Here is a 26237-nt window from a genome sequence, read left to right as displayed (position 1 = left end):
CAATTGGGCTTGCTAAGTTGCCCTGCAGTGTCCAGCAATGTACAGGTTAGGTGGGTTAGCCATGACAAATGTAGCATTATGGGGATAGGGTCAGGGGCATGGACCCCGGTGGGATACTTTTTGAGGGTCAGTGCGGACTTAATGGGTCAAATGTCCTCTTTCGGCACTCTAATTCTATGACTTTGTCTGTGGAAGTGATCCTTTACAGAAAATATATCTGGACCAAGTCTGATCTGTAACAATGCATCTTATATGTAATCTGGAAATGTTTATTATGAAGGTAGTTTCTCTGAAAATTGTTAGTATTACATACTTCGACATTCAGTATCCTTCACCCTAATGAAAGGAGCAGAAGTTGACTTGACGTTTCAAGGAATTAAAATGCAAACTATCCATGGGAGAAAGGTTTTATTACCAGGCTGTACTGTTAGTGGAGTGAGCGACTTTAGCCTGCTTACGTGGTACTGGCAAGATCAGACTTGGGCATGAGGTCTTGTTCTATTATTAGAAAGCACTCATTCCAATTTTTTCTCCTGAGCTATGTTTAAAAAGATTGTGCTTATGGTCATTTTCTCACAAGCACCTGCAGCTAATGGCATTTTGAAGCTCAGACTCACATCATTGAGAGTGTGTTCAAAATGCAGCTGATAGTGATATTTCTGGGAATATAAAGGCTAGGGCTAGGTGTTTCTACTCCTGTGTTGAGCTGTCAGTCGGCTCTTTGATCAGAAGCAATGAAGACACTGGGCCTTCTACTTATTGTCATTGCTGGAGTCCATGGATTATCTCCAGGTAAATGGAGAAGGAAATGTTTTATGACCCTAGTATAATATTTCCATAACCCACTCAGCCAGACTTGTGGCTGCTTTCAATGAAATGTTGAATTAAAACTCGTCTGTTAATGATATTTTGCGTACTAGTAGCTCCTGGGAGTTAGAATGATAATCCCTAAACTAAATCTGCACACAATGCCTAAAGCCTCCTTTAGACAGGAGACTGTTTGTTTTGGCTGGTTTAAAGTCCAACTTGCACAGATTGTGCAGTGTAGCCAATGTGGAACCATCTCTATTCTATACAGTGTCTCTTATGTTCCACGCTTAAATCAGCCACAGGATTTTACAGATGTAGTCTTGGCATAATTAAGGAAATCATTGGTAACTGGAGAAAATAAAAAATTGCATTCTCAATGAGGAGTTACATAAACAATGGAAATCAAATATTTCTTTTGTGTTAATGTAGCCCATTGAATCTGTGACTTAATGCATAAAGGTGTATGAATCCCTGACATTGGATGAGGTGTACCCTAGAACTCTGTAGGAAGCTAGGGAAGTAATTGTTGTGCCCCTTGCTAAGATATTTGTATTATCAGTAACCATAGGTGAGATGCCAGAAGCATGGAAGTTGGTTAATGTGGTACCATTAAGGAAATGCCAGGGAAATATAGACCAGTGAGTCTGGTGGGCAGGCTGTTAGAGAGATTCTAAGGGACAGGGTTTACATTTGGAAAAGCAAGGACTGATTAGGGATAGTCTGGTTTTGTGATGGGAAATTGTATCTCACTAACATGACTAAGTTTTTGAAGAAATGACAAACAGGATTGATGAGGGCAGAACAGTGGACGTGATCTGTATGAACTTCAGTTAGGCATCCGACAAGGTTCCTCACGGTAGACTGGTTAGCAGGGTTAGATCATATGGAATACAGGGAGAACTAGCCATTTGGATACAGAACTGGCTCAAAGGTAGAAGACAGAGGATGGTGATGGAGGGTTGTTTTTCAGACTGGAGGCCTGTGACCAGTGGAGTGCCACAAGGATTGGTGCTGGGTCCATTGTTTTTCCTCACTTATATTAATGATTTGGAGGTATGGTTAGTATGTTTGCAGATGACACCAACGTTGGAGGTGTGGTCGACGGCGAAGAAAGTTTCGTCAGAGTACAATGGGATCTTGATCAGATGGGCCAATAGGTCGCAGAGTGGCAGATGGAGTTTAATTTAGATAATTGTGAGGTGCCTCATTTTGGAAAGGCAAATCAGGACAGGACTTATACACTTAATGGTAAGGACCTAGGGAGAGATGCAGGACTTGGAGTGCAGGTCCATAGTGGTTTCAAAGTGGAGTTGCAGGTAGATAGGATAGTGTAGAAGGCATTTGGTATGCAAACCGATATTGGTCAGAGCATTGAGTACAGGAGTTGGGAGGTCATGTTGCAGCTGTGTGGGTCATTGTTAGGCAATCTTTGGGATACTGCGGTAAATTTTGGTCTCCCTGCTCCCTGGATGTTGTGAAACTTGAAAGAGTTCAAAAAATGTTTACAAGGATGCTGTTAGGGTTGGAGGTTTGAGCTACAGGGAGAGGCTGAATAGGCTGGGGCTGTTTTCCCTGCAGTGTCTGAGGCTGAGGGATTGCTTTATAGAGGTTTATAAAATCATGAGGGAATGAATAGGGTAAATAGTCAAGGTACTTTTCCCCAGGGTGAGGGAGTCCAAAATTAGAGGGCATTGGTTTAAGGTGAGAGGGGAATGATTTAAAAGGGACCCAAGGAGCAAATGTTTCACAATTTTCTGTACGTGTACAGAATGAGCTGCCAGAAGAAGTGATGGAGGCTGGTACAATTGCAACATTTAAAAGACAAATGGATGGGTATATGAATAGAGGGATATGGGCCAAAAGCAGGCAGAAGGGACTGGATTAATTTAGGACACCTGAATGGCATGGATGAGTTGAACTGAAGGGTCTGTTTCAATGCTGCATGTCTTCGTTACTCTATTACTCTAACAGCTCCTAAACTGAAAGCATACAACTAAATTGAAATTTATAATAATCCATGATAGTTCTTGCGTATTTACAGGTCTCAGGTTATCGGGGAGAAAACTCTCAAAATATGAGATTTAGTTTCACTATGCTATATTTTAAAGGGATTAAGAGATTTTCAACTGATTCCATCTCACTTTAATATAAGCTCAATATTATCTTTTCCAGCACAAAAACCCAGTTACATCAAACATCCAGGTAAGTCTCTATAAATCTTTAATATCCAAAGTAAAAGGGAACATTGTACCTTAGCAGATGAACACACGCTGGTGTTCTATTCTGTCAACATAGAATAATCCATTTCATGTGTTCTTGCTTCTTCACTTGTAAGTCTAAGCAAAGATTGATGATTAAGTGGGGATTCCCAGGAAAATCTCACTTCTATCTCCTTTCATCTCTACGTATGCAACAAAAAACAGAAATTGCTGGAAAGATTCAGCAGGTCTGGCAGCATTTGTGGAGAGAAATCAGAGTTATTATTTCAGATTCAGTGACCCTTCCTCAGACCTGTTGGTAGTTATACTTAGAAGAGATTGAGCGATTTTCAACTGATTTCATTTCACTTTAATGTCAATTCAATGTTATGTTTTCCAGCACAAAAGCCCAATGGCATGAAACATCCTGGTAAGTCCCTAAACGTGTTTAATATCTAAAGTAAAACGTGTATATTATACCTTCTTGGATGAACACATACATTAGTATTCTATTCTGTGAACAGAGGATTATCCTTTACACGTAAAAAGAACATAGAACATAGAACGTTACAGTGCAGTACAGGCCCTTCAGTCCTCGATGTTGTACTGACCTGTGAAAATAATCTGTTGCCCATCTAACCTACACCGTTTCATTATTATCCATATGTATGTCCAATGCCCATTTAAATGCCTTTAATATTGGCGAGTCTACTATTGTTGCAGGCAGGCAGTTCCACGCTCCTACTACTCTGAATGAAGCAACTATTCCCAATATCTGACCTAGACCTATCACCCCTCAATTTAAAGCTATGCCCCCTCGTGTTAGCCTTCACCCCATCTGAAGAAAAAGACTCTTGCTGTCCACCCTATCTAACCCTCTGATTATCTTACGTGTCTAGATTAAGTCACCTCTCAACCTTCTTCTCTCCAACGAAAACAGCCTCAGTTCCCTCAGCCTTTCCTCATAAAACTTTCCTTCCTACCAGGCCACATCCTAGTAAATCTCCTCTGAACCCTTTCCAAAGCTTCCACATCCTTCCTATAATGCGGTGACCAGAACTGTACGCAATACTCCAGATGCGGCCGCACCAGTGTCGTGCATAGCTGAAGCATGACCTCGTGGCTCCTTTATAATTCTATGAACTTGCCTGTTGAAGTGATCCTTTACAAAAAATGTATCTGGATCAGGCTAAAATTGTAACAGGACATTATAGAGTTTGTTATTATTTACTTATCTATGCTACTTAGCTATGTGATCTGCCTGTATTGCTCACAAGACAAAGCTTTTCACTGTGCCTTGGTATACATGACTATAAAGTCAATTCAGTTCAATTCATATATATGTCCTGTCAGCAAAAAAGACCCTGAGCTTCCAGTTGCTGCTGCTTCAGTGCACCACCCTGTTCTCTGGCCAACATCTCTGTATCAAGCTTCCAGTAAATTTCAGTGCAAGCTGAAAGAAAAGCACCATATTTTCCACTTAGGAACTTTACAGCAATCTGGATTCAATATTGAATTCAGCAATTTTGCTCTTCTCAGGGTCAGTGCAGACTCAATGTGTCAAATGACCTCATTATAACTCTATGAACTTGCCTGTGGAAGCAATCCTTTACAGAAAACGTATGTGGATCAGGCCAAAATTGTAACAAGACATTATAGAGTGAACCATATAATGCATCTTATATGTAATCTGGGAATGTTTATTACAAAGAAAGTTTGTTTTGTTAGTGTTACATTCTTCAGCATTGATATCCTGCATCCCAATGAAATGATCAGACATTGACTTGAAATTTCAAGAAAATAAAATACAAACTATCCTGGGGAGAAATATTATATTACCAGGCTGCACTGTTAGTAAAATGAGTGACTTCAGTCAGCTTACATCTTACTGGCAAGATGAGACTTGGACGTGAAATCCTGATCTGTTCAGAGAAAACATTTAGAGATGTACAGCACCTTGTGGGCAGCACGGTGGCACAGTGGTTAGCACTGCTGCCTCACAGCGCCAGAGAACCGGGTTCAATTCCCACCTCAGGTGACTGACTGTGTGGAGTTTGCACATTCTCCCTGTGTCTGCGTGGGTTTCCTCTGGGTGCTGTGGTTTCCTCCCACAGTCCAAAGATGTGCAGGTTAGGTGAATTGGCCATGCTAAATTGCCTGTAGTGTATGGGGCAGGGGTAAATGTAGGGGAATGAGTCTGGGTGGGTTGCGCTTCATTGGTGGGTGGCACGGTGGCACAGTGGTTAGCACTGCTGCCTCACAGCGCCAGAGACCTGGGTTCAGTTCCCACCTCAGGCGATTGACTGTGTGGAGTTTGCACGTTCTCCCCGTGTCTGCGTGGGTTTCCTCCGGGTGCTCCGGTTTCCTCCCACAGTCCAAAGATGTGCGGGTCAGGTGAATTGGCCATGCTAAATTAGTGTTAGGTTAGGGGTATGGATGGGTTGCGCTTCAGCGGGTCGGTGTGGACTTGTTGGGCCGAAGGGCCTGTTTCCACACTGTAAGTAATCTAAAAAGCACCGAAACAGACCCGTTGGTCCAACCCTTCTGTGCCGAACAGATATCCCAACCTAATCTAGTCCCATTTGCCAGCACTTGACTCATATCCCTCTAAACTCTTCCTATTCATATACCCACCCAGATGACTTTAAAATGCCGCAAATGTACCAGCCTCCACCACTTCCTCTGGCAGCTCATTCCATACACGCACCACCCTCTGCTTGAACAAGTTGCCCCTAACGCCTCTTTTATATCTTTGTCCTCTCACTCTCAACCTATGCCCTCTAGTTCTGGACTCCCCCACCCCATGGAAAAGACCTTGTCTGTTTACCCTATCCATTTTCCTCACGATTTTATAAACCTCTATAAGGTCACCCCTCAGCCTCTGACGCCCCAGGGAAAACAGCCCCAGCCTATTCAACCTCTGCTTATAGCTCAAATCCTCCAATCCTGGCAACATAATTGTAAACTTTTTCTGAACCCTTTCAAATCTCACAATATCCTTCCAATAGGAAGGAGACCAGAATTGCACACAAAATTCCAAATGTGGCCTAACCAATGTCCTGTACAACTGCAAGATGACCTCCCAACTCCATACCCTTACCAATAAAAGAAAGCATACCAATAAAGCAATGCCATTCTTATCTATCCTGACTACCTGCAAAAATAGTCCAAGCCCCAAAGGTGGCACGGTGACTCAGTGGTTAGCACTACTGCCTCACAGTGCCAGGGACTCAGGTTCGATTCCATCCTTGGGCGACTGTCTGTGTGGAGTTTGCATGGGTTTCCTTCACATGCTCTGGTTTCTTCCCAGTCCAAAGATGTGCAGGTCAGATGAATTGACAATGGTAAATTGCCCATAATGTAAGGTGCATTAGTCAAAGAGAAATGGATCTGGGTGAGTTACTCTTCAGAGGGTCGGCGTGGATTTGTTGGGCCAAAGGCCCTGTTTCCACATTGTAGGAAATCTAATCTAATCTATTTAACCTCTCCCTATAGCTCAAACCCTCCAACTCTGGCAACATCTTTGTAACTCTTTTCTGAACCCTTTCAAGTTTCACAACATCCTTCCGATAGGAATGAGATCAGAATTGCACGCAGTATTCCAACAGTGGTCAAACAAATGTTCTGTACAGCTGCAGCATGACCTACTAACTTCGATACTCAATGCACTGACCAATAAAGGTGGACATACCAAATGCCATTCTTAACCATCCTGTCTACCTGTGACTCCAATTTTGAGGAACCTGCACTCCAAGGTCTCTTTGTTCAGCAACACTTCCCAGGACCTTACCAGTAAGTGTATAAGGCCTACCCTGATTTGCCTTTCCAAAATGCAGCATGTCACATTTCTTTAGAGTAAATGAGATCTGTCTCACCTCAGCCATTGGCCAATCTGATCAAGGTACCAATGTAGTCTGAGATAATCTTCTTCGCTGTCTATTACATGACCGATTTTGGTGTCATCTGCAAACTTACTAATCTTACTTCCTAAATTAACATCCAAATCATTGATATAAATGAGGAAAAGCAGTGGACCCAGCACCGATCTTTGAGGCACACCATTGGTCACATGCCTCCGATTCGAAAAGCAACCTTTCACCACCACCCACTGTCTCTTACATTCAAGCCAGATCTGTATCCAAATTGCTAGCTGTTCCTGCATTCCATGTGATCTAACCTTATTAACCAGTCTACCATGAGGAACTTGTTGAGTATCTTACGGAATTCCATATAAACGCAATGTCCACTGCTTTATTTTTATTTGTTATCTATTTGTACTTGTCTTTTTTTCTTCTCCTGGGCTACTTTGCTTGTGGCTGTGGTCATTTTCTCACGAGCACCTGCAGCTAATGGTAATTTAAAGCTCAAACTCACATTGCTGATGTGTGTGTGTGTGTGTGTTAAAAAATGCAGCTGATAGTAATATTTCTGGGAATATGAAGGCTAGGGCTAGATGTTTCTATTCCTGTGTTGAACAGTCCGAGTCAGCTCTTTGATGAGAAGCAATGAAGACACTGGGCCTTCTACTTATTGTCATTGCTAGAGTCCATGTAATGGAGAAGGAAATGTTTTATGTGTAACATTTCCATCACCCACTTAGCCAGTCTTGTGGCTGTTTTCAATGAAATGTTGAATTAAAACTCGTCTGTTAATGATATTTTGCGTACTAGTAGCTCCTGGGTGTTAGAATGATAATCCCTAAATTAAATCTGCACACAATGCCTAAAGCCTCCTTTAGACAGGAGACTGTTTGTTTTGGCTGGTTTAAAGTCCAACTTGCACAGATTGTGCAGTGTAGCCAATGTGGAACCATCTCTATTCTATACAGTGTCTCCGATGTTCCACGCTTAAATCAGCCACAGGATTTTACAGATGTAGTCTTGGCATAGTCGAGGAAATCATTGGTAACAGAAGAAAATAAAGAATGCATTCTCAATGAGGAGTTACATAAACAATGGAAATCAAATGCTTGTTTTGTATAAATGAAACACATTGAATCTGTGATTTGTTCCCCATAACATTCATTGAAGAGGATAACAGGTGAGGTTACTCAAACTGGGAGGGATATGAGGTTTTTCTGTAATTGGACTGTATCCCAATTACACTTTTACTTAACAATGAGGTTTACATTTAGCATGGTGGTAATAAATGCACATCTATATTATGGATACAACTGCGAGTAAAAAGTGAGGTCTGCAGATGCTGGAGATCACAGCTGCAAATGTGTTGCTGGTCAAAGCACAGCAGGCCAGGCAGCATCTCAGGAATAGAGAATCCACAAGGTATGAATTCAGATTTCTCCAGTTTCCTCATTTCCCCTCCCCCCACCTTGTCACAGTCGGTTCCCTCGAACTCAGCACCGCCCTCCTAACCTGCAATCCTCTTCCTGACCTCTCCGCCCCCACCCCACTCCGGCCTATCACCCTCACCTTGACCTCCTTCCATCTATCCCACCTCCATCGCCCCTCCCCCTAGTCCCTCCTCCCTACCCTTTATCTTAGCCTGCTTGGCTCTCTCTCTCTCTTATTCCTGATGAAGGGCTTATGCTCAAAACGTCAAATTCTCTATTCCTGAGATGCTGCCTGGCCTGCTGTGCTTTGACCAGCAACACATTTGCAGCTATGGATACAACTGCCCCTGTCCCGAAACCATACAATTAAATGTTGAACCATAGAATAATCCTTGATCGTTCTTGTCGGTGTCATGTTGTTACACAGGTGAAAACCCTCACGGTATGTGGTTTAATTTTACTATGCCATACTTTAAAGGGATTGAGAGATTTTCAACTGATTCCATCTCACTTTGTTATCTTTTCCAGTACAAAGGCCCAATAACATCCAAAGTCCTGGTAAGTACCTATAAATCTTTAATGTCCAAAGTAAAATGTGAATATTGTACTTTAGTAGGTGAACACATACGCTAGTGTACTATTCTGTGAACAGAGGATAATCCATTACACATGTAATGCTCCTTCACTTGTAAATTAAGGAATGATTGATTGTCAAGTGAGGATTCCAGGAAAATCTCACTTCTATCTCCTTTCAACTCCTCATATGCAACAAAAACAGAGATTGCTGGAAAAGCTCAGCTGGTCTGGCAGCATTTATGGAGAGAAATCAAAGTTAACATTTCAAATTCCATGACCTTTCCCCAGAATTGATGGGAGTTATACTTTGAAGGGATTGAGAGATTTTCAACTGATTGCATCTCATTTTAATGTCAATTCAATGTTATATTTTCCAGCACAAAAGCCCAATGACATCAAACGTCCTGGTAAGTCTCTATAAATCTCTAATATATGAGGTAAAATGTGAATATTATACCTTAGTGGATGAACCTAGGGAATGTTGCTGAACAAAGAGACCTTGAAGTGCATGTTCATAGTTCTTTGAAAGTAGAGTTGCAGATAGATAGGATAGTGAAGAAGGCACTGAGAAGTGGCAGATGGAGTTTAATTCAGATAAATGCAAGGTGCTGCATTTTGGGAAAGCAAATCTTAGCAGGACTTATACACTTAATGGTCTGGTCCGAGGGAGTGTTACTGAACAAAGAGACCTTGGAGTGCAGGTTCATAGCTGCTTGAAAGTGGAGTCGCAGGTAGATAGGATAGTGAAAAAGGCGTTTGGTATGTTTTCCTTTATTGGTCAGGTATTGAGTACCGGAATTGGGAGGTCATGTTGCAGCTGGATAGGACGTTGGTTGGCTGCTTTTGAAATATTGCTTGCAATTCGGGTCTCCTTCCTATTGGAAGAATATTGTGAAACTTGAAAGGGTTCAGAAAAGATTTACAAGGATGTTGCCAGGGTTGGAGGGTTTGAGCTATAGGGAGAGGCTGAACAGGCTGGGGCTGTTTTCCCTGGACCGTTGAAGGCTGAGGGGTGACCTCATAGAGATATATAAAGTCATGAGGGGCATGGTAGGGACAGATAGACAAGGTCTTTTCCCTGGGGTGGGGAGTCCAGAATGAGAGGGCATAGGTTCGGGTTGAGAGGGGAAAGATATAAAAGATACCTATGGGGCAACTTTTCACGCAGAGGGTGGTGCATGTATGGAATGAGCTGCCAGATGTGGTGGTGGAGGCTGGTACAATTATAGCATTCAAACGGCATCTGGATGGGTATATGAACAGGAAGAGTTTGGAGGGATATGGGCCAAATGCTGGCAAATGGTATTAGATTAGGTTCGAATATCTGGGCGGCATTGACGATTTGCTTCGAAGGGTCTGCTTCCTGCTGTGTATCTCTATGACTCTATAACACACATGCTGGTGTTCTGTTCTGTGAACATAGGATTATCCTTCACATGTGTGATACTTCTTCACTTGTAAGTCTAACCGATGATTGATGGTCAAGTGGCGGTTTCCAGCAGAAGGCCACCACCAGACAGAGATTCCCTTCCCCTCCCCTCCCCTCCCCTCCCCTGTCAGCCTTCCGCAAGGACTGTTCCCTCCAGGGCACTGTGGTTCTCTCCTCCTTCACTCCCAACGTCCCCTCCCCCACATCCTCATGAGGACTGCAGAAGCTGTAATACCTGCCTGTTTACTTCCTCCCTCCTCAGTATCCAAGGGCCCAATCGCACTTTCCAGGTGAAGCAGCGCTTTACCTGCACTTTGCGCAATCTAGTCTACTGCATTCATTGCACACCATGTGGTCTCCTCAATATTAGGGAAACAAAGCGTAGACTGAATGACCACTTCAAAGAACATGTACATTCTGTTCACAACAAAGACCCTGAGCTTCCAGTTGCCTGCCACTTTACCACACCACCCTGTTCCCTGGCCAATATCGCTGTCTCAGGTTTGCTGCAGTGCTCCAGTGAGGCTCAGCACAAGATGGAAGAACAACTCCTCATTTTCTGCTTGGTGACCCTACAGCCTTTTGGACTTAATACTGAATTCAACAATTTTAGAGCTTAACACGCTCTCACATGTACTCATCCCAACCTCCATAAGAGCCCAGAAAGGATCACTAAGCACTTGAAGCTGGCTCACAGGTTCACCAATGCCGCACTGTAAATGCTGCTGGATGGTGTCACCAAGAGAAGGCCCATTATCTTCCCAGGTCCATACAACAGGAGGCAGCCTTATCAGAGCCCTGCAGCCTGGGCTGAGATCACAGCACTGTCTGTGTTGCTGAGCTGCACACCAAAGGCACACACAGCAGTGTTACAGAAAATGAATGATCCCACAATTCACAAGGGCACCATTTTCTCCCTACTACCTGAAACTGTCAAGGGTATCACTGAGTCTCTTTCTATCATCGCACAGACATTGCACAAAGCCTGCAAAGCTTAGTATCTCCTTTTTTAAAAAACTCAATTGTGAGATCTGGGTGTAGCTGGCTGGCCTGTCTCTAGTTTAGATTAGATTAGGTCTGGCAGCATTTATGAAGAGAAATCAAAGTTAATATTTCAGATTCCATGACGTTTCCCCAGAATTGATGGTAGTTATACTTTGAAGGGATTGAGAGATTTTCAACTGATTGCATCTCATTTTAATGTCAATTCAATGTTATATTTTCCAGCACAAAAGCCCAATGACATCAAACATCCTGGTAAGTCTCTATAAATCTCTAATATATGAGGTAAAATGTGAATATTATACCTTAGTGGATGAACCCAGGGAATGTTGCTGAACAAAGAGACCTTGAAGTGCACGTTCATTGTTCCTTGAAAGTAGAGTCGCAGGTAGATAGGATAGTGAAGAAGGTGCTGAGAAGTGGCAGATTGAGTTTAATTCAGATAAATGCAAGGTGCTGCATTTTGGGAAAGCAAATCTTAGCAGGACTTATACACTTAATGGTCTGGTCCGAGGGAGTGTTACTGAACAAAGAGATCTTGGAGTGCAGGTTCATAGCTGCTTGAAAGTGGAGTCGCAGGTAGATGGGATAGTGAAAAAGACGTTTGGTAAGCTTTCCTTTATTGGTCAGAGTAGAGTACAGGAGTTGGGAGGTCATGTTGCAGCTGGACAGGACATTGGTTGGCTCCTTTTGAAATATTGCTTGCAATTCGGGTCTCCTTCCTATTGGAAGGATATTGTGAAACTTGAAAGGGTTCAGAAAAGATTTACAAGGACGTTGCCAGGGTTGGAGGGTTTGAGCTATAGGGAGAGGCTGAGGCTGTTTTCCCTGGAGCGTTGAAGGTTGAGGGGTGACCTCATAGAGATTTATAAAATCATGAGTGGCATGGTATGGACAGATAGACAAGGTCTTTTCCCTAGGGTGGGGGAGTCCAGAATGAGAGGGCATAGGTTCGGGTTGAGAGGGGAAAGATATAAAAGATACCTATGGGGCAACGTTTTCATGCAGAGGGTGGTGCATGTATGGAATGAGCTGCCAGACGTAGTGGTGGAGGCTGGTACAATTATAACATTTAAAAGGCATCTGGATGGGTATATGAACAGGAAGAGTTTGGAATGATATATGCCAAATACTGGCAAATGGTATTAGATTAGGTTCGAATATCTGGGCGGCTTTGACGATTTGCTTCGAAGGGTCTGCTTCCTGCTGTGTATCTCTATGACTCTATAACACACATGCTGGCGTTCTGTTCTGTGAACATTGGATTATCCTTCACATGTGTGATACTTCTTCACTTGTAAGTCTAATCGATGATTGATGGTCAAGTGGCAGTTTCCAGCAGAAGGCCACCACCAGATAGAGATTCCCTTCCCCTCCCCTCCCCTCCCCTCCCCTCCCCTGTCAGCTTTCCGCAAGGACTGTTCCCTCCAGGCTACTGTGGTTCTCTCCTCCTTCACTCCCAACGTCCCCTCCCCCACATCCTCATGAGGACTGCAGAAGCTGTAATACCTGCCTGTTTACTTCCTCTCTCCTCAGTATCCAAGGGCCCAATTGCACTTTCCAGGTGAAGCAGCACTTTACCTGCATTTTGCGCAATCTAGTCTACTGCATTCATTGCACACCATGTGGTCTCCTCAATATTAGGGAAACAAAGCGTAGACTGAATGACCACTTCAAAGTACATTCTGTTCACAACAAAGACCCTGAGCTTCCAGTTGCCTGCCACTTTACCACACCACCCTGTTCCCTGGCCAATATCTCTGTCTCAGGCTTGCTGCAGCGCTCCAGTGAGGCTCTGCACAAGCTGGAAGAACAACATCTCATTTTCTGCTTGGTGACCCTACAGCCTTTTGGACTTAATACTGAATTCAACAATTTTAGAGCTTAACACGCTCTCACATGTACTCATCCCAACCTTCCTAAGAGCCCAGAAATTATTCCTAAGCACTTGAAGCTGGCTCACAGGTTCACCAATGCCGCACTGAAAATGCTGCTGGATGGTGTCACCAAGAGAAGGTCCATTATCTTCCCAGGTCCATACAACAGGAGGCAACCTTATTAGAGCCCTGCAGCCTGGGCTGAGATCATAGCACTATCTATGTTGCTGAGCTGCACACCAAAGGCACACACAGCAGTGTTACAGAAAATGAATGATCCCACAATTCACAAGGGCACCATTTTCTCCCTACTACCTGAAACTGTCAAGGGTATCACTGAGTCTCATTCTATCATCGCACAGACATTGCACAAAGCCTGCAAAGCTCAGTATCTCCTTTTTAAAAAAAAAACTCATTTGTGAGATATGGGTGTAGCTGGCTGGCCTGTCTCTAGTTTAGATTAGATTAGATTAGACTAAAGGTGGCGGTGAGCTGCCTTCTTGAACCACTGCAGTTCACCTGCTGTGAGTTGATCTACAATGCTATTAGGGAAGGTATTCAAGGAATTTGACCCATCTACAGTGAAGGACCCATCCAAGTCAGGATGGTGAATGGTTTGGAGGGGAACTTATATCTGCTGCCCCTGTCCTTCTAGATTGAAGCATTCATGGATTTGGAAGGTACTGTGTGAGGATCTTTAGTGAATTTCTGCAGTACATCTTGAAGATAGTACACACTGCTGCTGTTGAGCGTAAAATGGTGGAGAGAGTGGATGCTTGTGAGTTTTGTGCCAATCAAGTGGGCTGCTTTGCTCTGGATGGTGTCAAGCCTCTTGTGTGTTGTTGGGGCTGCACTCATCCAAGCAAGAGGGGGGTATTCCATCACCCTCCTGACTTGTCTTGTAGATGATGGATTGGCTTTGGGGAGTCAGAATGTGAGTTACTCACCACAGTATTCCTAACTTCTGACCTGTAGTTGTAACCACTGTGTTTATGTGGTGAGTCCAGTTGAAGCTATGATCAAAGATAACCCCCAGGATGTTGATAGCAGGGGATTCAGTGATGGTAACATCATTGAATGTCATGGGGCAGTAATTAGATTGTCTCTTTTTGGTGATGGTCATAGCCTGGTATTTGTGTGGTGTAAATGTTACTTGCCACTTGTCAGCCTAGATATTGTCGAGATCTTGTTGCATTTGGACACTGACTCAGTGTTTGAGGAGTCGCAAGTGGTGCTAACATTGTGCAATTAGTGGCAAACATCACCATTTCTGACCTTTAGCCTAGGACATTACCCTGGGGAAATACTGCAGAGATGTCCTGGAGCTGAGATGACTGACCTCTAACAACCACGACCTATGTGCCAGGTATGACTCCAATCAGAAGGAGAGAGGTGAACTGCCAAGGAAGGCCAGGCCTATTCTGTGACAAAAGGGAGTTAAGAATTGCACAGAAATACAAGCAGATGTGAACAACACATTGGCATATGGAAGCTATTCTGTGTCTTCATCAATTCATTCTTTCTCTTCTCTTCTGCAAGCACTAACACCACCCAGACCAGCATGTCTGAAGAGGAAGCCTTTGAAACCTCAAAGGATGCAATGGCAAGGTGTTTACTCCACCTTCCAGCAGCACAGAGACATCCAGCTTGATGGGTAGATTATAGAATGCAGGACACAATCCCCTGGACACATCACTGACACCCATCTCTTGTTGGTGGAGGAATCAATACGCCAGGTTTGTGATATTCAAAGAATTTTGGTAAACCAGACACCTGCTGACTCCTGTGCAGAAGATGTTCCTCTGTACTTCACTATACATCACATAGTTAACCTGCAGAGAGAGAGAGACACACACATGGGAACATTAGGCAGCTTTGTCTGATGACTTTAATAGGTTGGAGAGCAAGATGGCAGACTCCATGTCCAAATGCAGCAAAATCTGGATAATATCTAGTTTTGGACTGACAAGTGGCAAGTATCACCAATAACCAGAAACTGAACTGGACCAGCCATATAAAAACAATTGACGACGAAAGAAGTTCAGAAGTGAAGAATCCTGCAGTGGGTAACTCACCTGCTGTCTCCCCAAGACCTGAACACAGTATACAGGGCACAAGGGAGGAGTCCCACTTTCCTGGATGGGTGCAACTCCAACAGCTCTCAAGAAGCTTGACATTAGCCAGGTCAAAGCAGTCCACTTGATTGGCATCGCTTTCACAAACATTCAGTTTTGATACTCAATAGCAACAATGTTTATCACGTGTGCAAGATGCACTGCAGGAATTCACAAGGCTCCATTGACAGCACCTCCCAAACCCCAACCTTCATCTGGAAGGATAAGGGCAGCAGATACATGGAAACACCACAATCTGCAAGAGCACCATTAAACAATTACCATCCTACTCAGGATATATATCCTCATTCCTTCAGTGTTGCTGGGTCAAGATCATGAAACTCTCTCCCTAATGACATCATGGGTCTACCTACACCAAAAGGACTTTGATTCATGGAGGCAGCTCACCACTATCTTCTCAAGGCTAACTAAGGATGGATAAGATTCAAGTCGAGGCAGTGACATCCATATCTCATGTGTGAAAGAATAAATCAGATGTAAGCTTCTTGCTGCTGACAGTGAGACTATCATCCCAGTATCTAAGGAGGGAGAGGTTAATTGCAAATGTTTAACTCTTGGTAAACATCTGATTTTTGGATTCCTGTACAACCAACTCAATCACGTGTATTATTCTCAATAATTGGGAAGTGGAAAATTGCACCATAGCTTTGTGAATTATGTTTGATAGTGAAATTTCAACGCAACCATGTTAAATTAATTTTTAACATAACATTACATGAAATGATATGCTGTATGAATGTGTTTCTGTCATATGATGTGACATGTCAGTGAATTAGAAAGTCATATGTGTTTAATGACTGTCTTCTATTTCAGATAAACGCTGGTTGAATGAGTTTGATGATAAACTGCTTTTTACATGTCCCTCATTTAATACATTTGATACAATTAGCAGGTAAGTGACTAAAGATCATCCACATTAATCTCGCAGAAACCTGCTAAGTCGAAAAGCTTATGTCACTTAGAGGCTTTTTAATATTTATAATTTGTTCATATCACAAAACTTTAACACCACTGATTATTTAGTTGTTCCCCTTATATGCATTCCTGAAGAAGGGCTCATGCCTGAAACGCGAGTCTCCTGCTCCTTGGATGCTGCCTGACCTGCTGCACTTTTCCAGCAACACATTTTCATCCCTTATATACACAGAATTCTTACCCAATTATCCCTCTGTTACCATAAAACCATCACCTATTCCCTCATTCCATTTGGCCTTCGGGCAGCCATGATGGACCTTTGATTTCATGAATATCCACCAAGGAAAATAGCTGCTCTCTTGAAACAAGTATTTCATTTTTGCAGGATCTGGACTTTTTTACCCTGCCCTGAACAGTGTGGAAGGAGGCCATTCGGTCCATTGAGTCCACACCAATCCTCCAAAGAGCATCCCACCTAATACCACCTCCCTATCCTAGGCCTGTAACCCTGCATTTCCAATGGCTAATCCACCTAACCTGCACATCCCGGGACCCTGTAGACAATTTAGTATGGCTAATCCACCCAGCGGAAACCCACCCAGTTGCCCAAGGGAACCCATGTCCCCGGAGCTGTGAAGCAGCACTGCTAACCACTTAGCCACCGTGCCACCCCAGTGAAGAATTTTATGTAGCGTTATATTCATTTTCACTCCACATGTGTAAGGTCATTACTTCTACTTGTGAAATGAGTTGGATGTCTTCATTCACTCTCAGCAGATGTTTTCCTGGTGAATTGGACATGCTCACATCTTCAATCTTGCTACTGGGTAACTGCTGCTCACTCAGCAATATCTCTGTCACTGGGACTGAGAATACTTCTTTCAAGTACAATGGATTGAAATGTTATTCTTTAGCTTGTCTTGGCTCCCCATCCAGCACCAACGTCAATTCGGTGGTATCAATTTATTTTCCAGTCTTTTTGATTGCTTGAATAACTTCAGTTAACATTTTCCCAGTGATCTCAAGTTGGTTGTACTCCTCATTTTAGCTTTCAATATTTGCTTCTTGCAAAAGTTTGCCAATTCTTTTTAATCTAAAGTTTCCTCAGTGGTGCTATTAGTAGAAACCATTTTCACTTTTCCTGTATAGTCACATCTTTCCTTCTCATAGATAGTATGAAATGATTGGCTTATGCCAACATAGGCAATATCAGTAGACTCTTCCATCTCTTTGGGTTTGGCCATGAATCTAGAAGTCTCAATGTGATCTTCCTTTAGTGGCAACTTGACCAACAATTGTAGTCAGTGACTGCTGTTCCTTCAGCTATAGTGTCTGATCTGATCAAATAGTGACATTGAATCCTATATCAAGCTTAAAATTGATGACATTAACAAGCTCCAGGAAGATTGTTGGTGAGGCAGTGGCTTAATGTTAATATTACCGGACTAGTAATCCAAAACCCCAGGCTAATGTCCTAAGATTATGGGTTCACATCCCATCATGGAAAATGGTGAAATTTGAATTCGGTAAAAATCAGGGATACATAAAATTATCCGGATGGTGACTATGAAACCATTGTCAATTGTTGTAAAGCCCACCTGATTCCTTATTAAAGTCCTTTACAGGTAGGAAATGTCACATGCTTCTGAAGAAGGGTCATACTGGACTCAAACATTAACTCTGTTTCTCCAACATTTTCTGTTCTTATTTCAGACTTACAGCTTCTGTAATATTTCACTTTTATTTGGCTGTGTGTTGTGAATTCTGATTTCAAAGTTCCATTGTCACAGTTTCCACTAATCTGCATCGACCATGAATGGTATTATTGACTGATTCACTTGGATGCTGAACTCTTCACTTAAATCTTGCTCTTTCAAGGATTTTGTTGTTTCTTATTTTGTTGTTCTTGTAATTGTCAAAAGCTTGATGCATTTCTTCAAAACCATCTGTCCTTCTTTAATATTTTGCTGTTTTTTTCATCACCATCTACAGAATAATATATTTTCTTGTTTGTTTTGATATTTTGAAGCAATTTTGATTCCTAAGAGCTGCTTTTTTTTTTCAAAATGGCCAATCCTGTGTTCTGCGTAGCATACAACTGACATCAAACATTTATTATATTTCCTGTCATTTCTTTTTGATTATTTAGTTGTCCCCCTTTACAGCTAGTTTCAATCTGCAATATCTCCATGCTGTTTCTAATTAGCTGTCTTTTAAACCTTAATCTTGCTGGATAATTTAATTGTAATTTTCTGATTATAAAACTTTGCAAATCAAATCAATGTTGCTCTATTTGTTTGATCTATAAGATTTGAAATTTTTCACTGGAGCGATGATATCTTCTTTTCCTTGATTTTAGAAGGTTCTCTGCAGCAACTCCTCACTTAAAGTTAAGGTTGCATTCCTGATAACAAATGAAACAACTTCCAATAAAGTTGTTTTTTTTTCCATGGGAATCAATGTTAAAGCCTGAGTGAAATTGCTTGTGACATTTCTCACCTGAGAAAAAAAAGCTACTGTATCATGCATGTGCAACACTGCATTCTCAGCTGAAATAAGTTGCAAAATAGAATTCATCACTAAATATGTTAAAAATATTTTACAAAAATTACTCAGCTTTGTTGTACAGTACTGTTGGATTGATTTAGCTCCATCCAGTTGTAGTAGTCCCGGAATGACCTGCACTGACCAACTTCTGCCAATAGATGGAGTCCAGGACTCTAATTCAAGTGTGAAGTGAGGACCAAGGAGCAGAGTAACAGGGAAAGGAGATCCAGGTTTTAAGCTTGGAGGTAAAACAGGGACAGGAGATAAAGTCGAGGTAAAGCAACACTGGGAGAATGAGGCCTCTGACAGAGAGCGAGCCTCAGGGGAGACTTTGACCAAGGCCCCGCAAGGGGCACCTTATTGAGGAGTATAATGTTATGAGAAGCATGGACAGGACGGTTAGAAAGCAGGTGGTTTAAAGAGGATTTGAGAAAAATTGCTTTCTCCCTGAGAGTGGTGAGAATCTGGAGTGCTCTGCCTGGAAGGGCAGGAAAGCAGGAAACCCCACAAACTTTAAAAAGTACTTGAGTGAACACTTGAAATATCATTACGTTCAAGACTATGGGCCAAGTGCTGGAAAGTGGGACTAGTGTAGATTTAGAGTAGGTTTTATCATTGCATACTCGATAGGCCGAAAGGCCATTTCTGTACTGTATGATTCTATGACCTGAAGTCATCCCTTACTCTTCAACCCTCTTCAGTCAGACTCTATCTTCTTAATCTTTTAAGTTACCTTTATGTCACTTGAAGTCTACTCCATGATATTCCAAAAGTTGTAGTCTCAATGTGAATTTATTATATGACCCTTGAGTTTACTATTATCATCATGTCTCTTGCTGCTCACTTGCATTAACAGTGGCATTTGCTATGAATATTAACAGCTCCTTTTTTTACTTCTGTCCTTCTCAGCCTGGTTCTTTGTGCTGTTAGTTGTAATTTTCTCTATGTGCCTGCAGGGGTTTTAAACTTATTCATGAAGCTTTAAGATTATCACTTTCCTTATAGATCTATCTTCACGAAGAAGTGAGGAACTGCCAATAATTAGTTTGTAGCCCAGATTGTCTTTGCTAAACCTCTTACCAGCTCCGAGGTGAGAGTTTCAGATTGCAGTGTTGCTTTATCCCAGCCTTCATTCTCCAAGTTCTGCAGACAGTTTGTTCAGGTACTTGTTGCTGCTGACTAACTGTCTGAGCATTCTTAATAACATTAATAAAGAGGTAAACTCACCTAATAATAATGATAATAACATTATTAAAGAGGTAAACTCACCTATCTTCGGAAAAAAAAAATTCTCCTTGCTTGAATGGAAGTTCAAAAACATTATCTTGAGGTGTTTAAGCAATTATCCCATTTCTGACTATTGTAAGTTTGCAGAATAGGATGCTACTACCAATCCTCCTTTCTAAACTAGGTTTAAGGGTCTGTTTAGTTAATAGCAATGGACAATGAACAACTAAGGAATCCAAACAAGAAGATGCATTTGTAGCAACAAGATGTAATTTATTGTATGATAGCAATAGGTTCAAGTTAAATTGGCTAGTTTTACATTATCACTACAATCTACTGTAGCTTTAGTGGTACAGGCCTGATGGGTCATAAGTCTTTTCTGTACTGTATAATTCTCTAATTCTGTGATACTGGGCCCCTAAGGAGCCAGGAGTGATACATCAGATATCTTAGGGTCTCAAACTGGACTCCTCAATTCTTCACCCAGAACTTTATGGTGTCATCAGATTGGGTTGAGTTTCCAAATTGCCCATTTCAGACCATTCCCTTACATAATCCTGCCTTAGTTCAATTGATGTACAGTAGTGTGTTTGCAGCTAGCAAAGGGAGCAAACTGAGTTGGTGGAATGCATTGAATTTACATATCAGTGAAAAGGCATTTGTCAAGTTCACAGACTCACCAGTGTCTATCACCTGAAGTTATCCTGAAAATGCTTTTTGTGCTTTCCTTTCTAGTCAACATCACAGTTACTATGAAGATCGTTTGTGGGATTTCAAATGTAAGGGAACATTCAGTGAGCTCCCAGCTTGTTCATGGACTAACTACGTGAACAACTTTGATGAAGAGTTTACCTTCACCTGCCCATTTGACTCCATTATCAGTGGTATCGAGGCTTATCACAACAACCATCATGAGGACAGGAGGTATTTTGGAAACTAGCTTTATTGCTCCAAAGGCTGGACAATTTTATAAACAATTGAGTATAATATTTCCATTTACTAATGTAAACAAAAAAGTCAATGTTGAATCTTATCTTTACTTGGATCTTCACTTTAATTGACAGTTACAATGCACTTTCTATGTTAAGCTGTTACAAACATAATCACTTGGAGATACTCTACATTTATAAATCCAAACTAAAGTACACAATATTGAACATAGAGTCATGGATTCATAGAGATATACAGCATGGAAACAGACCCTTCGGTCCAACCTGGGGAAACTGATTAAGAATATGAAGATTTCAGAAAAATAATTCCATTCCAGGTTTCTGGTAATATATCACACTTATGTGGTTATGGCATTATGATGTTACAGCAAAGAAATAAGCCATTTGGCCCAACACTGCATACTATCCTCGGCTCACCACTCTTCATCAAACTCCAACAGCATATCCTTCCTTTTTCTCTCATGTGTCTTCCCCAGAAATGGATCAATGCTGTTCATTTTAATCACTTCAACTGATAGCAAATTCCACATTTCACTCTCCTGTTGGTTATCTAAATTTAAACATTCGTTATAAACATATTACTAAGTGTATAAATTTATAGCAGTAATGTTGTAGAATTACCGTTGAGTTCAAGTTATCGGATTGAGTCCACTTAGAGGTTTCCAAGAAGGGTAAGGCCACCGTTGTTTCACATTGCTCTGATACAAGGTGACAGAAATGAAATGTTAACTCTGTTTCTTTCTATTGGCAGAGACTGCCTAACCTGCCAAGTATTTTTTCAGCAATTTTTGTTTTTATTTCAGATTTCCACCAACTGCAGTATTCTACTTTCCCATGTTGAGGTGCCCTCTCCATTCATTACCTTTGATTGCTGCTCCTCTTGACTTGTAGCTTTAAGGAGCAATATTGCCTCTGAGTTGTATGACAGCGTAACCAATCAGAGGTCCCATGCCTCTCAATTAAAGGATGCTCTGACTTCCAGCTTCCTGAAGTCACTGCTGTGCAAATATCATGGAATTCTGTGCAGTGGCTGGAACATTTCCAGGCAGTGTAGTTTGGGAGCTCATTCATCATCCTCAACCAGACAGAGAACCAGGTTCCATGGCAATTAATGGATAGCCGAATGAGAATCCTAATAGTTAGTTGTTTTGCCCTGGGATAGGTTCAGAGTTAGTCCCGACCTTGATTTCCCACACCCAGGTGGAAACCTGGATTAGTAATTCAGTGAGGCCAGTGGTATACATCATTCCAACCATGAGGATTCCATCCTGAGAACCCCCACAAAATTCACAAATACAAAGCTTTCTTAACAGTACATTTTTAAAAAAAAATCATTCACAGGATAAGGATGTTGCTGGCTAGAGCAGCATTTGTTGTCCTCCCTAATTGCACAGAGTACAGTTAAGAGTAGATTAGATTAGATTATTTACAGTGTGGAAACAGGCCCTTCGGCCCAACAAGTCCACACCGACCTATCGAAGCGCAACCCACCCAGACCCATTCCCCTGCATTTACCCCTTTACCTAACACTACGGGCAGTTTAGCTTGGCCAATTCACCTGACCCGCACATCTTTGGACTGTGGGAGGAAACCGGAGCACCCGGAGGAAACCCACGCAGACACGGGGAGAACGTGCAAACTCCACACAGTCAGTCACCTGAGGCAGGAATTGAACTCAGGTCCCTGGCGCTGTGAGGCAGCAGTGCTAACCACTGAGCCACCGTGCCACCGTAAATCACATTGCTGTGGGTCTGGAGTCACATGAAGTCCAGACCAGGTAAGGATGGCAGTTTCCTTCTCTAAAGAACATCAGTGAACCAAATGGATTTTTCCAACAATTGATAATGCATTCCTGGTCATCACAGACTTTTAATTCCAGATTTCTATTGAATTCAAATTCCACCATCTGCCATGGTGGGATTTGAACCCAGGGTGCCAGAGTATTACCTGGGTTTCTGGGTTATGAAGCCAGCAATAATTCCACTAGGCCATTGCCTTCCCTGTAAATAGGTTAAAAATCACAGTGTGAGAATTTTGCCCACAGATGTTGATTTTTGTGGCCACTTATCTTTTGGCATGAACGGTGAATTTGTGATTCAAGGTTTTGTATATTCAGAGGATTTATTGTATTGACAAATGAAAATAAATATGCCAAAAGTGATTAAAACCCTCTGAAACCATTGTGGAAATCTGATTATTGACATCAGCAGGCCACCCAGGACTGGTCGATTATAACAGAGTCTTGTCTAAATGTAGGGATGTGACGAGCATGGAATATAAATAATGTCTTTCAAACTCAAGGCCACTTCCCCCTGCAGACTCCATCCAAACTAGTCAGTATCATCCAAATAATCATGGATCCTAAATTCTCCCTGTCTCTATTCCCAAGCAGTTAGTTACTTGTGAAATTCTGAGATATCAGACTAACATTATATCCTACATTATCCAGCTCTGATTGACTGCTTTTCTTGACATGATTTTCTGTGGTCTATCTATCATAAAGACCTACAATCCAATCAGATATTTATTCGGGACATTTTTACAGAGGTTGACATTAACTGCTTTTGGTGGGACTCTATTCTACAAAAACCAATACACTGAATGTGAGCAAAATACTCTACAGAATTCTCTGGGCTTCACTGAGTCTTGGTTGATTGACAAATCAAAGCCATTTCTCTAATAAAAGATTATGTGTGCCTTTATTTTTGCAGAGGTGAACTGCTGTTTGCTTTTGGATGAGTTGGTATAATTTGCCTCCAAAAAGATACATGGACAGAATTTGACAGATCACTGTCTGGCAATGGGCTCAATCTGCTAAAAGCTCAAGGGGTTGATATTCTGAATGTAGCTCTGGACAGGAATGTGAATTAGGGAATGGATTGTAATGCGCATCCTGCCTTGAAATTGAGGTCTTGCTGCAGGAATGAGAGAAATGATGGAATGACAGCACAGGGAGGGGCTGGCATTCTAGCTCACTGCTGCTTAGGAAACTGTCCAGAACTCCAATTAGTGCCCATCCCTGTTCTCAGCAAAAAGTTGCCCTCACCAAACTCCATCAGCTCACTGTGTTTTTGGCAATTTGCTGCAACATCAGTAATTTTAGATTTTTCACTTCTGTCATTTGTGTTATCATACTGTTCCAATCTAGAACTCCAATATGGTCTCAGGATTGTTTTTGAAGTGCTTGTCACGTTCACTGTTTCACTGCTCTATCTTTCTCAGGTGGAAGTTTTTTTGCTGCCGTGTAAACAATGCCTGCAATGATCAGTGTTTCTGGACAGACTATGTCAATTATTTTGATAATTACTTCAGCTGGGAAGTTCCGGACTCTAGCTACCTTGTGGGCGTTTCCAGCTATCATGATAACTATCGAGAGTAAGTGACTTGCAGCTTTTCAAATTTTCAGTTAGAAATTTCTTTGAGTGTATTAGATGGACTGACAACATACAAAGATGGAGTCAAATGAAACCTGGGTACATGTCTGCAGAGTTTGACCACATAGGTTGCTGGACATAGAGAATGGGAGATGTTATACAGTGGTATCAGCAGGCCAGTCTTAGATCTATTGCTTAATATAAGCTCTAGCCACCTACTCAAATGTTTTTGAAGGAGGGTCCTATTTCTGTTGTGACACAAAGAGAGGTACAGTGTACATGTCCATGATGTTGTAGACGTGGACGCAAGTTTGGACATTGTTCTGTCAGAAATGTTTTCTATATTTTTAGTGCTTGTAAATCCCATGGCATAGATACCATGGTCAGACATTACCTACTCCTGCAATTCTTTGATCTGCATATTTTACTCTTTAAAACACAGGAACAACATTGCTTCCAGAGTAAAATCTATTACAGATACTTTACTGTGAATAATGCCCTTTAAATTATCAGCACATTGTAGCTGTAAATGCTGAGGAGCCTCATCTCCAAACATCAGAACTTGCATCTTCAAAATGTCTTCCCACCCGTAACAATTAGAATACACTTGCCAAAGTTCCTTTTATCTAATGGCGAAGTGTTTCTGGGGTAGTGTGTGGGTAGAAGCACAGAAACATTGAGCAAGCAGTGTTTAAGCCTCTTGATTGATTACAATGTGATGTGGGGTGATGCAGGCAGGCTAATAACAGGTAGAGTGGGGTTACAGAGGGGAGACTGCAGCAACATGTTTTGGTATTGAAATTTTGGTATAGGGTCTCTCTGACTCTATTTGCCAAGGAAAATACCTGAAATACCAAAGAACGACCTGAAATCTAGACCACAGAGTCGGAATAGATAGATTTGGAGAGTAGTATAATATAGCTGAAATTCACTGCTGGACTTTAATACTGACCACTTGTTTTCTATATTTAACCACAGGGACCGTCGGTGGAAATATCAGTATTGCACCCAAAAGGCATGTTAACGCAATGGAGGGCTGCAGGAAAAGTGCTCACCCATACTGAAACATTCATTATACAGAAATATATAGCTAACCTGAAAATTGAAGAAAATTTCAAATGAAGTAAAAGCATGACACTAAATGAATAAATTCTCTGACTAATTTTCATTTTGTGAAGGGGAATTATAGTAAGGAAGATAAAACACCTTGTAGGAAATGGAACATTTTACAAATGGTGTCAGTATGGGGTATCTCTCCCAGGAGCTCATCGGTTCACCCTATCTGTGCCAGGTCTTCAAATGAGCAGTTCACTTAATGCTACTCACCTGCCTTCTTTCCATAACCCTCCTCATTGTTGCTTTTGAAATCATCATGAAATCACCATCAAATTTATGTTGGAATGCCTCAAATAAACTTGCGTCTGCCACACACACTGGCAATATGTTCCTGATCATAACCACTGGCTGTGTGAGAATTACTTTCATAACACAACTTTTGCTTCTTTTACTGATTATTTTAAATCTGGGACATCTTTCTCTTGATTGTGTTATGAGAATTACCAGCTCAGGACCTGTAAACGTGAGTTAGTCAATGCTGGCTAATATGGCACCTTAACCATAATCTCAGAACATTTTTTATTTTTGCACTAATCGTTCTGGTTTACACACTAGCAACCTTCCTACTTTCTCCCAGGTGAGTGAATGACAGTGAACTTGTAAATCTTAAAGGCCAAGGCTTGCCCCTTTCTCCCAGTGACAGTCACAGAGTACTGTGTTTGAGATGAACACTTGGGGCAGCTGAATTAGAACAGTGCTCCTGGTTTATGTGGGACTACTGTAAATAATGTAACAATTCATTTTAGGTGTGAATTTACATGAAACACCTATGATAATAACATGACCATTTT

The 26237-nt window shown here is 41.8% G+C and overlaps 1 protein-coding gene across 1 annotated transcript in view; it reads left to right on the top strand.

Moving 5' to 3' along the window:
• LOC132825065 (hemagglutinin/amebocyte aggregation factor-like) overlaps positions 1 to 25354 on the top strand; it is a 30996-nt gene extending 5642 nt beyond the window's left edge. The window contains exons 2-5 of the mRNA XM_060840073.1: positions 16131 to 16209; positions 20742 to 20930; positions 24179 to 24331; positions 25309 to 25354. Coding sequence (XP_060696056.1) covers positions 16131 to 16209; positions 20742 to 20930; positions 24179 to 24331; positions 25309 to 25354 — 467 coding nt within the window. The remainder of the gene's footprint in view (positions 1 to 16130; positions 16210 to 20741; positions 20931 to 24178; positions 24332 to 25308) is intronic.
• The last annotated feature ends 883 nt before the right edge of the window (positions 25355 to 26237 follow it).

Source organism: Hemiscyllium ocellatum, chromosome 19 (genome assembly GCF_020745735.1).
Source record: "Hemiscyllium ocellatum isolate sHemOce1 chromosome 19, sHemOce1.pat.X.cur, whole genome shotgun sequence".
Classification (NCBI taxonomy): domain Eukaryota; kingdom Metazoa; phylum Chordata; class Chondrichthyes; order Orectolobiformes; family Hemiscylliidae; genus Hemiscyllium; species Hemiscyllium ocellatum.
Note: the sequence above shows the minus strand (reverse complement) of the source record. Positions and strands in the feature narration are given on the sequence as shown.